We start from the raw sequence: 14,056 nt of genomic DNA on the forward strand, positions 1-14,056 counted from the left end.
AAGCTCTCAATAATCAACACAAAATGTCTTTCTTTTCTTTCATGAAAGAAAATTAATGACTAAAATGCCATACTAATTACATTTATAGCATTCATTATACACTAGAATGCAAAGAAACTCTAAATTTAAATGATGGGAAAAAGTTTACAATTTAGTCTACCAATCGTATTATATACTAAAGAAAAATCCTGGTATAAAATAAATAGAGATATTAAATTCATGTTTTATGTCAATTTGGAGCTACCACACATCTATGAATATAGACTATAGAAATTATCACAAAAGTTGACCAATTTTGAAGAAAATGTATTTATCATGGTGTTATTTTACAGTAGCATAAGGTTGAAAATTAAACAATATGTATAACATAGAGAAGTAAATTACACTCTGGCTATGTTACCATTAAAAATCCAAAATACTATGTTATGTGGAAGAAAAGCAGAATATAGAGCCTTACTAAATACAATTGCAAATGCATTAAAAACAAAACATATAAACACAATGTTAATAGTGGTTCTCTGTGGTCAGTGGGATTATGATGACAAGTTTCATCTTTATACCTCTATAACACATAGTCATTACAGAGAATAAACTGTAGCGTCTTTCATTAGAGGACATACTTGAAGGTATATGGGTAAATGCTGGTCCAAAATTATTCCAGTTATTAATATATATCCCACATAAGCAAAAGATGGCATAGAGCTATACAAAAGAATCAAGCATATAGAATGGTATAAATTATGTAGGTTAAAAAACACACATACATACATACATACACACACACACAACACACATGAAACCTTAAAGAACTTCAATATGCAAGTCCATATTGAGATAAACTACCCAATACATTTTTTAGATATTCTTAATACTAAGTATTAGTATTAAAGTATATGCTCAAAACAAACATAATTAAAATATAAAGCATTACTTGCATAATGCTCCTATAAACCATCTTATACATGTCTTTTGATAAAAGCATTTCTGTCAGGTACATATCTAAGAGTGGAATTGCTGAGTCATAGGGTATTTACAAGCACTGTTAAACTGAACAAATTGTTCTATAAAGTAGTTATTCCAATTCATATTCCCACCAGCATTATATGAGGATTCCAGTTGTTCAGGTCCTTGACAACTCATGGTACTATCTTTTTGTTTTTATTATAACCTTTCAAAAACAGTTTAAGGTTCACAAAAATTACAGCAGTCGAGCTCCCATATATCCTTCACTCTCGGCTTCCAATGGTAACCTACAACTTATATAACAACAATACATTGTCAAAACCAGGAAATTGATGTTGGTATGAACTCAAGTACAGAGCTCATTTGGGTTTCATCAGTTTTTTGTTTGATGTATAGTTCTACAAAATTTTATCATGCATGTAGAATCACATAACCATTACCATAGCAGGATACAGAACTGTTCTATCACCACAAAAAAACACCTTCCTTGTGTTATCCCTTCGTATTCATGCCCTTCCCCTAACCCTAAACCCTGTCAACTACAGATCTGTTCTCTATCATTATACTTCTGTCAAATCAAGAATGGCATTTTCCAGTTAGCATGAGATCCATATAAGTTGTTGCTTGGATCAGTAAGCTGAGCAGCATTCCATTACATAGATATACCACAATTTGTTTATCCATTCACATGTTAAATAACATTTGGTTGTTTCTAGTTGAGGACTATTCTAAATAAAAGCTGCTGTGAACATTTGTGTTTAGGTTTTTATGTGAAAATGTTTTCATTTCCATGGGATACATTTCTGAGAGTGTAATTGCAAGGTTATATGACAAGTATGTTTAGTTGTTTAGTTTTGTTTTTTTAAACTGCCAAATTGTTTCCCAGAATGGTTGTTATTTTATATTCCCACTAGTAACGTAGGATAGATCTAGTTTCTCTATATCCTCACAAGCATTTAATGTTGTCACTATTTTTTATTTTAGCCATGCTGATAGGTGTGAAGTGACAACTCGTGTGGTTTTAAATTACATTTTCTTTCTTTTTTAGAGACAAGATCTCACTCTGTCTCCCAGGTTGGAGTGCAGTGGCACAATCATAGCTCACTGCAACCTCGAATTCCTGGGCTCAAGTGATCCTCCTTCCTCAGCCTCCTAAGTAGTTATGACTATAGACATGTGCCACCATGCCCAGCTAATTGTATTTAATTTTTTGTAGAGACAGATTCTCACCATGTTGCCCAGGCTGGTCTTGAACCCATCGCCTCAAGTGATCCTCCCACCTCAGCCTCCCAAAGCCCTGGGATTGCAGGCCTGAGCCACTAGCCTCACCTAAATTACATTTCCCTAATGGCTAGTGATGCTATCTTTTCATATGCTTATTTGACATGCATAGCCTTCTTCAGAGAAGTGTCAGTTCAAGTTCTTTGCCCATTTACTAACTGGGTTGTTTTCTTTCTGAGTTCTTTATACATTCTGAATGAGTCCTTTGTTAAATATGCAAATTGCAAATATTTTCTCCAAGTCTATAAGTTGTTTTTTCCTTTCCCTAAGAGTCTTTCACAGACAAAAGTTTTTATTTTTGATTAAGTCCAATTATTGATTTTTTATTTAATGGGTTATATGCCTTTGGCATCATGACTAAGAACTCTGACTAACCCTAGATGCAGAAGATTTTCTTCTGTTTTCTTATACCAGTATAATATTTTTACATTTAGATTTATGATTCCTTTTGACTTGATTTTTTAAAATATGGGTAAGGCTTAAGTAAAGGTTCGTTTTTGGCCTATCAAAGTCTAATTGTTTCAATACCAGTTTTTGAAAAGGCTATGCTCTCTCCATTTAATTGCTTTTGCATCTTTTGTCAAAACCATTTTTAACTTGAATTTCTCTGATAATTAATAAGGATCACCATGCTTTCATACATTTACTGGCCATTCAGATATCGTCTTTTGTAAAGTCCTGTTCAAGTTTTTGCCCATTTTTCTATTGGGTTGTCTAGTTTATCCAATTGATTTTTAAGAGTTCTTTATATATCCTGGATGAGACCTTTTTATATCTATATATTGGAAATAGCTTCTCCAACTTTGTGGCTTGCCTTTACACTCTTAATGTGAAATGACATTTGTATTAGTCAGGGTTTTCCAGAGAAACAGAACCAAAAGGAGTTAAGAACTTGTGTGTACGTGCATGTGTGTGTGTGTGTGTGTGTGTGTGTGTCTGTGTGTGTAGACATATTACGGCATTAGCCTCACTGTGATTATGGAAGCTGTGAAGTGCTACAATGTGCTGTTCACAAGCTGCAAAACCAGGGAGCTAATCGTATAAATCCTGGTCCCAGTTCAAAGGCCTGAAAATCAGGGGGTAGGGTTGTGGGTGGGGGCAGTTGGTATAAGTCCTAGTCTGTCTGAGTCTGAAGGCTGAAGAACCATGATTACCAATCTCCAAGGGCTCAATAAGATGGATGTCCCAGCTCAAAGAAAGAGAGAGCAAATTTGCCCTTCCTCTGCATTTTTGGTCTATTCAGGCCCTCAATGGGTAGGATGATGCCCACTCACACTGATGAGGGCAATCTTCTTTACTCAGTCTATTAATTCAAATACCCTTTCAGGAGCACCCTCACAGACATATCCAGAAGTGTTTTATCAGCTGCATGGGCATCTCTTAGTGCAGTCAAACTGACACATAAAATTAACTATCACACCTTTGGTGAACAGAAGTCCTTAATTTTAATGAAGCCCAAATTACCAATCTTGTATATATACAAGGAACAGAAGGCAGCTCTGAAAAGTCAGAAGGATGAGGCAGATGGGTAGGGCCCTCAGGATATAAAGGATAATGTGGTACTGAGTTTCATGGGCTACCTTTTTATTTTTAAAAGCTTGGTTTTTTTTGAGACAGGGTCTTGAATTGTCACCCATACTGGAGTGCAATGGCATGATCACAGCTCACTGCAGCCTTGACTTGCTGGGCTCAAGCACTCCTCCCACCTCAGCCTCCCAAGTAGCTGGGACTACAGAAATGCACTAATGTACCCAGCTAATTTTTAAAATTTTTGTGGAGATAGGGTCTCACTATGTTGCCCAGACTGGTCTTCAACTCCTGGGCTCAAGTGATCCTCCTGCCTCACTTCCCAAAATGCTGGGATTACAGGTGTGAGCCACCGAGCCCAGCTGTTACAGACTTTCTTTCTGCCTCATGTATCCTAGATTGGTTACTGAAGAACTCCAGAAGGTGCTGTCAAAAAAATCTCCAAGAAAAGCCTACCCTCCAGCCAAAGGACCAGGAAAGGGGCAGCACAGCAAGACAGAAAATGTTAGGATAACCACTCAATTCCAACCAAACAGTACAGCATGCAGCTGAATCCTCACCCTTCTACCGTAACCAAGTTATAACAAGGCACTACCAGGGTGGGGTCAGAGAAGTCTGATTTCACAAGGTCCTCCCTGTGACCCAACAGTGTCAATGAAGACCATGTAGGGAAACAATACATCCACCCACACCCAGCAGTTACAAGAAAACCCCTTCCCTTCCTACTGGAATTATACCACCATCCAATAATAACTAATGAGTCACCCCCTGTGATGTCGGTGGAGGCCATCTGGAAAGAAGTAAACAGGTAATCTTGAGCCTCTGTCCCCCCACCCAGCCAAGGTAATACCAGTAGAGGCCTAGTGAGGAGACTGAACTCCCACTATCAACTGGCAACAATGTGGTAGGGCGCCTCATGCCCTGCCAAAACATTTGTCAGAAGATGCCTACTATACCAAAAGATTTAAATAAAATCCAGCATCTCATGATATAGTAACCAACATGCCCAGTTTAAATAGAACTTTCTCATAATAAGAACCAGAAAAATCTCAAGTTCAATGAGAAAAGACAATCAACAGACACCAACACTGAGATGACATAGATGTTAGAATTGTCTGACAAGGATTTTTAAAGTAGTCATTATAAAAATGCCTCATAAGCAATTATTAACATACTTGAGACAAATGAAACAAATAGTCTCAGCAAAGAAACAAGAAGACATAAAAAAAGAATCAACTGAAAATTTTAGGCTGGGCACAGCAGCTCAGGCCTGTAATCCCAGCAAGTTGGGAGGCAAAGGCACGCAGATTACTTGAGGTCAGGAGTTCCAAACCAGTCTGGCCAACATGGTGAAACCCCGTCTGTACTAAAATTACAAAAGTTAGTTGGGTGTGGTGGTGCATGCCTGTAATCCCAGCTACTTGGGTGGCTGAGGCATGAGAATTGCTTGAACCTGGAAGGTGGAGTGTGCAGTGAGCTGAAATCTTGCTACTGCACTCCAGCTTGGGCGAGAGTGAGACCCTGTCTCAAAAAAAAAAAAAAATTAGAACTGAAAAATATAGCAGAAATTAAAAACTCAGAATGAGTTCAATAGAAAGCAGAGAACAGAAGATTTGGTGATTTTGAAGACTAAACAACAGAAATGGCCTAATCTGAACAACAGAGAAAAATGGAATGGAAAAGAGACTCATGTACCCATGGGACTATAACAAAAGATTTAATATTTTTGTCATTAGAGTCCTAAAAGAAGAGGAGAAGGAAGGAGGGGCTGAAATTCAAAGAAATAATGACTGAAAATTACCAAAATGTATTAAGAAACATAAACCTGCAGGTTTAAGTAGCTGAATGAACCACAAACAGGATAAACCCAAACAAATCCGTGACAAAATATATCAGTCATCTTCCAAAAACGTAGAAAAATAATCTTAAAAGAAGAGAGAAACGACACCTTATCTAAGGGGGGAAAAACAATTCAAACAGCAGGTTTCTCATAAGAAACCAGGGAGACAAGAAGGTAGTGACACATATTTTTCAAGTACTGAAAGGAAAGAATTGCCAACCCAGAATTCTATATCCAGCTGAAATACCATTCAAGAATGAAGGGGAAATCATTTGTTGCCAGCGGACTTGCTGTTAAAGAATGGCTAGGCCAGGCATGGTGGCTCACGCCTGTAATCCCAGCACATTGGGAGGCCAAAGCAGGTGGATCACTTGAGCTCAGGAGTTCAAGACCAGCCTGCGCAACATGGTACAACCCCATCTCTACAAAAAATACAGAAATTAGCCAGGTGTGGTGGTGCGCACCTGTAGTCCCAGCTACTTGGGACGCTGAGGTGGGAGGATGGCTTAAGCCTGGGAGGTCAAGGCTGCAGTGAGCTGAAATTGCACCACTGTATGCCAGCCTGGGTGACAGAGCAAGACCCTGCTTAAAAAAAAAGGAATGGCTACAATAAGTTCTCTAAATACAAAGCAAATGATATAAAAAGGAATACTGAAACATTAGGGAGAAGTAACAGCAAATAATAAATATGAGTCAATACAACAATTTCATTCTGTTGTGTTTTCTAAATTATATTCTATGGTTGAAGAAAGAATGATTACACTGACTGATATGGTTAAACACTTGAGACAGTCATATTATAAAAAGGGAATCAAAAGGATATAAAGAGGTAAGGTTTCTGCACATCAATTAAACTGGCAAAATGACACCAGTAGACTGTAATAAGTGTGTGTATAGGTATGATGTAATAATACCTACAGCAACCACTATCAAAGCTATACAAAGAGAAACACCAAAAAAAACTACAGATGAATCAAAATAGAATTTCAAAAATATAAAACTAACCCACAGGAAGGGAGGAAAAAGAAATCATAAAAGAAAATAGAATGAAAGAGAACAAATTGAACAAAAAAATAAAATGGTAGACTGAAGCCTTACATTAAATATAAATGGTCTATATACACCATTTAAAAGAAAAATTAAGTGGATAAAAAATAAAACAAAAAACATGACCCAATCACATGCTGTCTACAAGAAACTCACTTCAAATACAACAACATACGTGAGTTGGAGTAAAAGGATGAAAAACTATATACCATGCAAACACCAATCAAAATAAAACAAGAGTGGTTACATTAGTATCAGATAAAACAGATTTCAGAGCAAAGAAGATTATGAGGGATAGAGAGGGGCACAGCAATACTAAACGTGCATAATAAACAACAGAGCTGAAAATATCAGAAGCAAAACCTGACAGAACTGAAGGAGAAACGGAAAAATCCACAATTATAGTTGGAGATTTCAACCTTCCTCTCAAAAACTGATAACCACATAGCCAAAAAAAATCAGCAAAAGTAAAGAATACAAGAACCTCATCGAAGAACAAAATCTAATCAATATTTATAGAACACTCCACCCAACAACAGCAGAGTACATATTCTCTTCAAGGGCCAGTCTACTTGAGACATAAAACAAAGCATAACAAACTTAAAAGAATTGAAATCATACAGATTATATTTCCTGAACATAATTGAACTAGAAATCCACAACAGAAAAATAATGGGAACCTCCAAACGCATGGAAATTAAACAACATGCTTCTAGCTGAGCCAAAGATGAATTCTGAAATAAAAATATACTGAACTAAATGAAAATATAACATATCAAAGTTTGTATAACTAAAGCAGTGCTGAAAGGGAAATTTATAACACTAAATGCTTACATGAGAAAAGAAAAAAAGTCTCAAATCAAATTAGTAATCTAAGCTTCTACCTCCAGAAAGTAGAACAAGAAGAGCAAAACAAACCAAAGCAAGATGAAATTAAAATAGGAAAAAAAAAAGAAAAAGAAAATCAAGGGAATAAAACACTAGTTATTTGTAACGATTAATGAAATTGACAAACCTCTAGCAAGACTAGTAAAAAGAAAACACACAAATTACCAGTATCAGAAGTGAAACAGAAGCTATCACTATAGACCCTAAAGACATGAAAAGGATATTAAGAAAATGCTATGAACAATTCTACACATATATTTGAAATTACGATGAAATGAACCAATTCTTACAAAAGCACAAACTACAACAACACACTCAATATAAAATAGATCATTTGAATAATCCTAAAACTACTGAAGAAATTTAATTAGTGATTTTTAAACTCCCAAAAAAAGAAATCTTCAAGGCCAGAACTGGTTTCACTGGCAAATTTTACCAAACATTTAAGATTAATACAAATCCCCACAATTTTTGTCAGAAAATAGAAAACAATGATCGACTTATTTTATGAGGTCGATATTAACGTGATACCAAAACCAGACAACGACAACATGAAAACAACTGAATATATAAGAGTATCTCTCATAAATATCTCTCAACAAAATATTAGCAAACAGAACCAAGTCCTATATAAAAAGAATTATCCTTACGATCAAGTGGAGTTTTATTCCAGGCATGAAAAGTTGGTTCAGTATTCAAAAACCAATCTACATAGCACACCATATTAACAGATTAAGAAGAAATAACAGATGATACAAACTGAGGCAGAAAAAGCATTTGTCAAATGTAAACACCCATTCGTCATAAAAACTCTGAGAAAATTAAGAATAGAGGGGAACCACCTCAACTTGATGAAGAGTAATTACAAAAAAAGTACAACATGGCTGTGCATTCCTACTCAAAGAGGCTGAGGCAGGAGGATCCCTTGAGCCTAGGAGTTCGAGGCTGCAGTGAGGTATGATCACACCACAGAACTCCAGTCATGGTGATAGACAGAAACCTTGTCTCAAAACAAAAACAGAAACAAAAACAACCCCCCCCCACCCAAAAAAACAACCTTACAGCTAACATCATAGTTAATGAAGACAGAATGCTTTTCTCCTAAGATCAGGAAGAAGGTAAGGATGTCCACTCTCACCATTGCTACTAACTATATTACTCTTAAGTTTTAACTAGTATGAGGTATAGGGAGGGACATAGCAATACTAAACATGCATAATAAACAGAGCTGAAAATATCGGAAGCAAAACCCGACACAACTTAAAGGAGAAACAGACAAATTCACAATTATAGTTGGAGACTTTTCTTGCAGCAAGACAAGAAAAGGAAACAAACAGCATACAGATCATAAAAGAAGAAATAAAACTATCCCTCCTTGTGGATAGTACAATGATCTACTTAGAAAATCCCCAGAAATCTATAAAACAAACTCCTAGAACAAATGAAGTCAGCAAGATTACAGACAAAAGATCAACACAAAAATCAATTGCATTTCTATATTTGAGCAATGAACACATGGAAACAAAAATTAAAAATACAGTAACATTTACAATAACTCAAAAAGAGAAATACCTGGGTGTAAATCTAACAAAAGATCTACAGGACCTGTATACTGAAAACTACAAAACACTGATGGAAGAAATCAAAGATCAACTAATGGAGACATACACTGTGTTCACTGATCAGAAAACAATAAAGTTATCAATTCTCTGCTGCTAAAAGTATTACAGTTGAAAAATGATATCAATTCTCTACAAATTAGTAACAGGTTTAATACAATACCTATTAAAATTATTGCAAAACTTTTGTAGGTCTAGACAAGATTATTCTAAAGTTCATATAAAAATAGCTAAAACAATCTGTGAAAGGTAGAACAAAGTGGGAAGAATCATTCAATGTGATATTAAGACTTAGTACACAGCTACAGTAATCAAGACTATGTAGTAATGATGCAGAGAAAGACATATGGAATAAAGGAATAGAATAGCAAACTGAAAAACAGCCCAAAACAAGTATAGCCAACTGATTTTTCACAAGGGTGCAAAACCAATTCAGTAAAGGAAGGATGGTTTTTTCTTTGTTCTTTTTTTTTTTTTTTTTGAGACAGTGTCTTCCTCTGTTACCCAGGCTGGAGTGAAGTGGTACAATCATGGCTCACTGCAGCCTCGACCTCCTGATCTCAAGTGATCCTCCCACATCAGCCTCCAGAGTAGCTGGGAGTACTGGTGTGCATCACCATGCCTGGGTAATTTTTTTTTTTTAGAGACAGGGTCTCGCTATGATGCTCAGGCTGGTCTTGAATTCCTGGGCTCAGCCTCCCAAACCACTAGGATTACAAGTATGAGCCACTGTGCACTGCCACAGATAGCTTTTTTCAACAAATGATGCTGCAGCAATTGAACATCCACAGCCAAAAATATGAACCTTTAAACTTCACACCTTATACAAAAATTAACTCAATACAACATGGACTTAAACATAAAAGGTAAAATTATAAAACTTGTAAAATACAACACAGGAGAAAGTCTTCAAGACCTAGGGCTTTGAGGAAGAGTTCTTAGACTTGACATCAGAACCATGATCAAAACAAAGAAACAAACATTGACAAACTAGATTTCATCAAAATTAAAATCTTTGTTCTCTGAAAGACCCTGTGAAGGGGATGAAAAGACAAGCCATAAACTGGCAGGAAGTATTTGTAAACCATATATCTGACAAAGGACACATATCTAGATTATATAACGAACTCTCAAAACCCTACAATAAAAAAACAAGCAATCCAATAAGAAAATGGACAAAAAGACATAAAGAGATTTTCACCCAAGAGGATATACAATATTTGATGGCAAATAAACACATAAGATGTTCAATATAACTGGTTGTCAGGGAACTGCAAATTAAGACCACAATAAGATACCACTACATACCTATCAGAACTCCTAAAATAAAAAATAGTGATAATACCAAATGCTGGTGAGGATGTAGAGAAACTTGATTTCTCACACACTGCTTGATAGGACTATAAAATGGTACAGCCATTCTAATTAAGAGTTTGGCAGTTTCCTAAAAAAGTACTTACCATATGACCTAGCCACAGCATACCTGGGCATTTATCCTAGAGAAATGAAAACTTAGGTCCACACAAAAAGCTGGAACACAGTGTTCACAGCAGCTTTAGTTATAATAGCCAAACCTGGACAAAATGAAAATGTCCTGCAATAAGTGAATGTTTAAACATCTGTGGTACATCCATCCCATGGAATACTACTCTGTAATAAAAAGGAACAAACTATTGATACATGTGACAACTTGGATGGAACTCAAGGGCATTATGCTGACTGAAAAAAGCCAATCTCAAGAGGTCACATATAGAGAATGATACCATTTATATGACAGTCTTAATATGACAAAATAATAGAGATGGAGCATAAATTAGTCATTGTCAGGGGTTAAGGTTAGTGACAAGGTTGGCAGTAAAAATGGGTGTGACTATAAAAGGGTAGTGAGAGAGAGAGAGAGCTTTGTGGTGATGGAATATTTCTGTATCTTGATTGTGTATATGTGGAAAAAAAGATATATGCAAACATTGAAACACTGTCAAATTCTTAGTTTTGATATTGAAATATAAGTATATAAGATTTAACCACTGGGGAAAATTAGGTAAAGGGTTCACAGGACCTCTCTGTACTTGCAAGTTCAGGTGAATCTATAATCATTTCTAAATTAAAAGAGAAACAAACCAAAAATAGTATCAAGCTAACGAGGCACTCTGAGACTGCTGAAAACTACTTCCAGGTCACACAAAACAACAACGTTACAAATGGTCATTATCTTAAAGTTTATTTTAATGTGTCTTTCAGATTGCTTTGGCATAAACAAGGATTATATTTATATCTTATTTATTGAAAATTACTAAGTCATGAAAAATTAGAATTTACAGAGATATAATCTAAAACATTTGTGGGTTTTTTCCTTGCTCTTTTCATTTTGTTTTTTGTTTCATTTTCTGTTTGTTTGTGGATTTTGAGAGACAGCATAACATTTGTGGATTTCATGTGTATGGGTTCAGCTACTCAAGAGCAACTCCCCAAATCCATAATATACATGTACAAGTTGAACAGCCCAAATCCGTAAGTCTGAAATCCTAAATTCACCAAACTCCAAAACTTTTTGAGTGCCAACATAACACTCGAAGAAAATGCTCATTGGGGCATTTTGGATTTAGATTTTCAGATTTGGTATGCTCAACAGGTAAGAATATAATACAAATATTCAAAAATCTGAAAAAAATCCCATATCTGAAATTCTTCGGGTCCCTAGCACCCCCAAGCATTTTGGATAAGAAATACTCAACCAGTATATGCCTGAAGCATAAATTTGAATGACATGCTTTTTGGCATATGTTTAGGGGTAATTCACTAGTGAGTAAGCCAAGCTGACAGCTCAACATCTACATTTCAATGTTTTTCCCTACTAGTCATCAAGTATAAATGTCACGTGACAGATTATATGCCACTGTCGTATTTTAAAATTTGGGAAACCTAGCAAGCCAAAGGTTTAGATTATGTTTGAGAAATTTGAGTTACTCAATAAAATTACTTCTTCACACTCATGTACAAATAATAATTTGTTTAAACATGAAAAACACAGAATATAAAAATGTATTTATTCTTTAAACAATTATATAATCAATCATATACATTTATAATTTAACTATACTCAAATCATCCCTTTGTAAGCTCTCTTAGGCTACGGGTTTTCAATAATTAATAATCTTCCTAAAATGTAACTGAAATTTCTCTAGCCTTAAGCCTAGGTCTAGCTCATGATGCTGCTAAAATTAAAACATGTTTTAAACACACAGTATAATATTCTCCATAGTTTAAAATATTTATTAAGGCATACTTCAGCCATCTTTCTATTAAACTAACCCCATCTCCTTTATCCTTTTCTTAAATGCCATGCTTTCTTATGTTTGTGTATGTGTATACGTATGCATATGTGCATATGTTTAGATGTATGTATAGTCATGCGCCACATAATGTGTTGGTCAATAACAGACAGCACGTACAAAGGCAATCTCATAAGAGCATAATACATATTTTTACTGTGTCTTTTCTGTTTAGATATGTTACACACACAAATACCATTGTGTTCCAATTGCCTACAGTATTCAGTACAGTAACATGCTGTACAGTTTTGCAGCCTAGGAGCAATAAGCTATATCACAGAAAGCCTACTGATGTACAGTACACTCTATGATATTTGCATAGTGACAAAATTGCCTAATGATGCATTTCTCAGAATGTATACTGGTTGTTAAGCAACATATGACTATATATAAAACTTTTTCTTTCCAAATGTAGCTTGATTTTGTCAATTACTAACAGCTTAAAACAATATCGATACACACACAAATTGCCTTGTATCTACAGTTAACGATATTAAAATGGTCAATAAGCACATGAAAAGATGCTCAACATAATTTATCATTAGGGAATAGCAAATTAAAATCACAAGAGATACCATTACACATACATTAGAATGAGTAAAATAATTTTTTTAAAAAATGACAATACCATGTACAGACAAGAATGTAAGGAAACTGGAACTCTCATACAACTGCGGGTGGGAATGCAAAATTGTACAGTCACTTTGGAAAACTGCTTGATAGTTTCTTACAAAGATAAATGTAAACTTACTATATGACCCAGCAATCACAATCCTAGGCTTTTGTTTCATGTAAGTAAATACTTATGTTCACACAAAAACTTGAACATGAAAGCTTAGAGCAGCTTTGATTTTAATTCCAAAACCTGGAAACAACTCAAATGTCCCTCAAGTGGAAGTAGCTGAACAAACTGTGATATAGCCCTATAATGGAAGACTATACAACAATTTTAAAAAATTATTGGTATATGCAACAACGTAAATGATTCTCAAATAAATCTCACTAAGTGAAAGAAGTGAGACTCAAAAGGCTACAAATTATATGATTCCATAAGTGAATTCAGTGGGTAGAGAGTGATGACACTGTTTTGCAACCTGACTGTACCTTGCATTTGCTAAAAACATTCAAATACACAATAGAAATAGTGAACTTTATGTAAATTTTAAAATTAATTAATGTTTCTACATATACAGAAAATTTTTCCTACCTCACATTAGTTTCATCATTAAATTCTTCAGCCCACTTCTTCCTTGACTGTGCAGTAGTGGAACCATCTAAACGGTAATAGTCAATGTTTCGAAGCCACTTCCCCTCACCTGAAAATTTAACAAAAGAACACAAACGGAATTTGATATATCGCTCTGCTTACTGGTAAGAACAGATTTTCCACCTTGCTCATCATTTAAAAGTGGGTTATATACATTCTATTTGTATAGCAAAATACATTATATACTTTTCTTAATCAAGGAGTCATTACATTATAAATAAATTAACCACAGATTTCATTCAAATAGATAGTGATGAGCACAGGTATTTTTAAAGCCTATTTCATCTACATG

General features: G+C 35.1%; 1 protein-coding gene across 9 annotated transcripts in view; it reads right to left on the reverse strand.

Annotated features, from left to right (window-relative positions):
- Positions 1-14,056, reverse strand: part of ATRX (ATRX chromatin remodeler) — a 282,427-nt gene that overhangs the window by 55,172 nt on the left and 213,199 nt on the right. For all 9 annotated transcript variants that reach the window (XM_055376622.2, XM_019019449.4, XM_055376624.2 and 6 more), the window contains one exon: positions 13,705-13,813. In XM_055376622.2, coding sequence (XP_055232597.1) covers positions 13,705-13,813 — 109 coding nt within the window. The remainder of the gene's footprint in view (positions 1-13,704; positions 13,814-14,056) is intronic.

This window comes from Gorilla gorilla, chromosome X, assembly GCF_029281585.2.
Source record: "Gorilla gorilla gorilla isolate KB3781 chromosome X, NHGRI_mGorGor1-v2.1_pri, whole genome shotgun sequence".
NCBI lineage: Eukaryota > Metazoa > Chordata > Mammalia > Primates > Hominidae > Gorilla > Gorilla gorilla.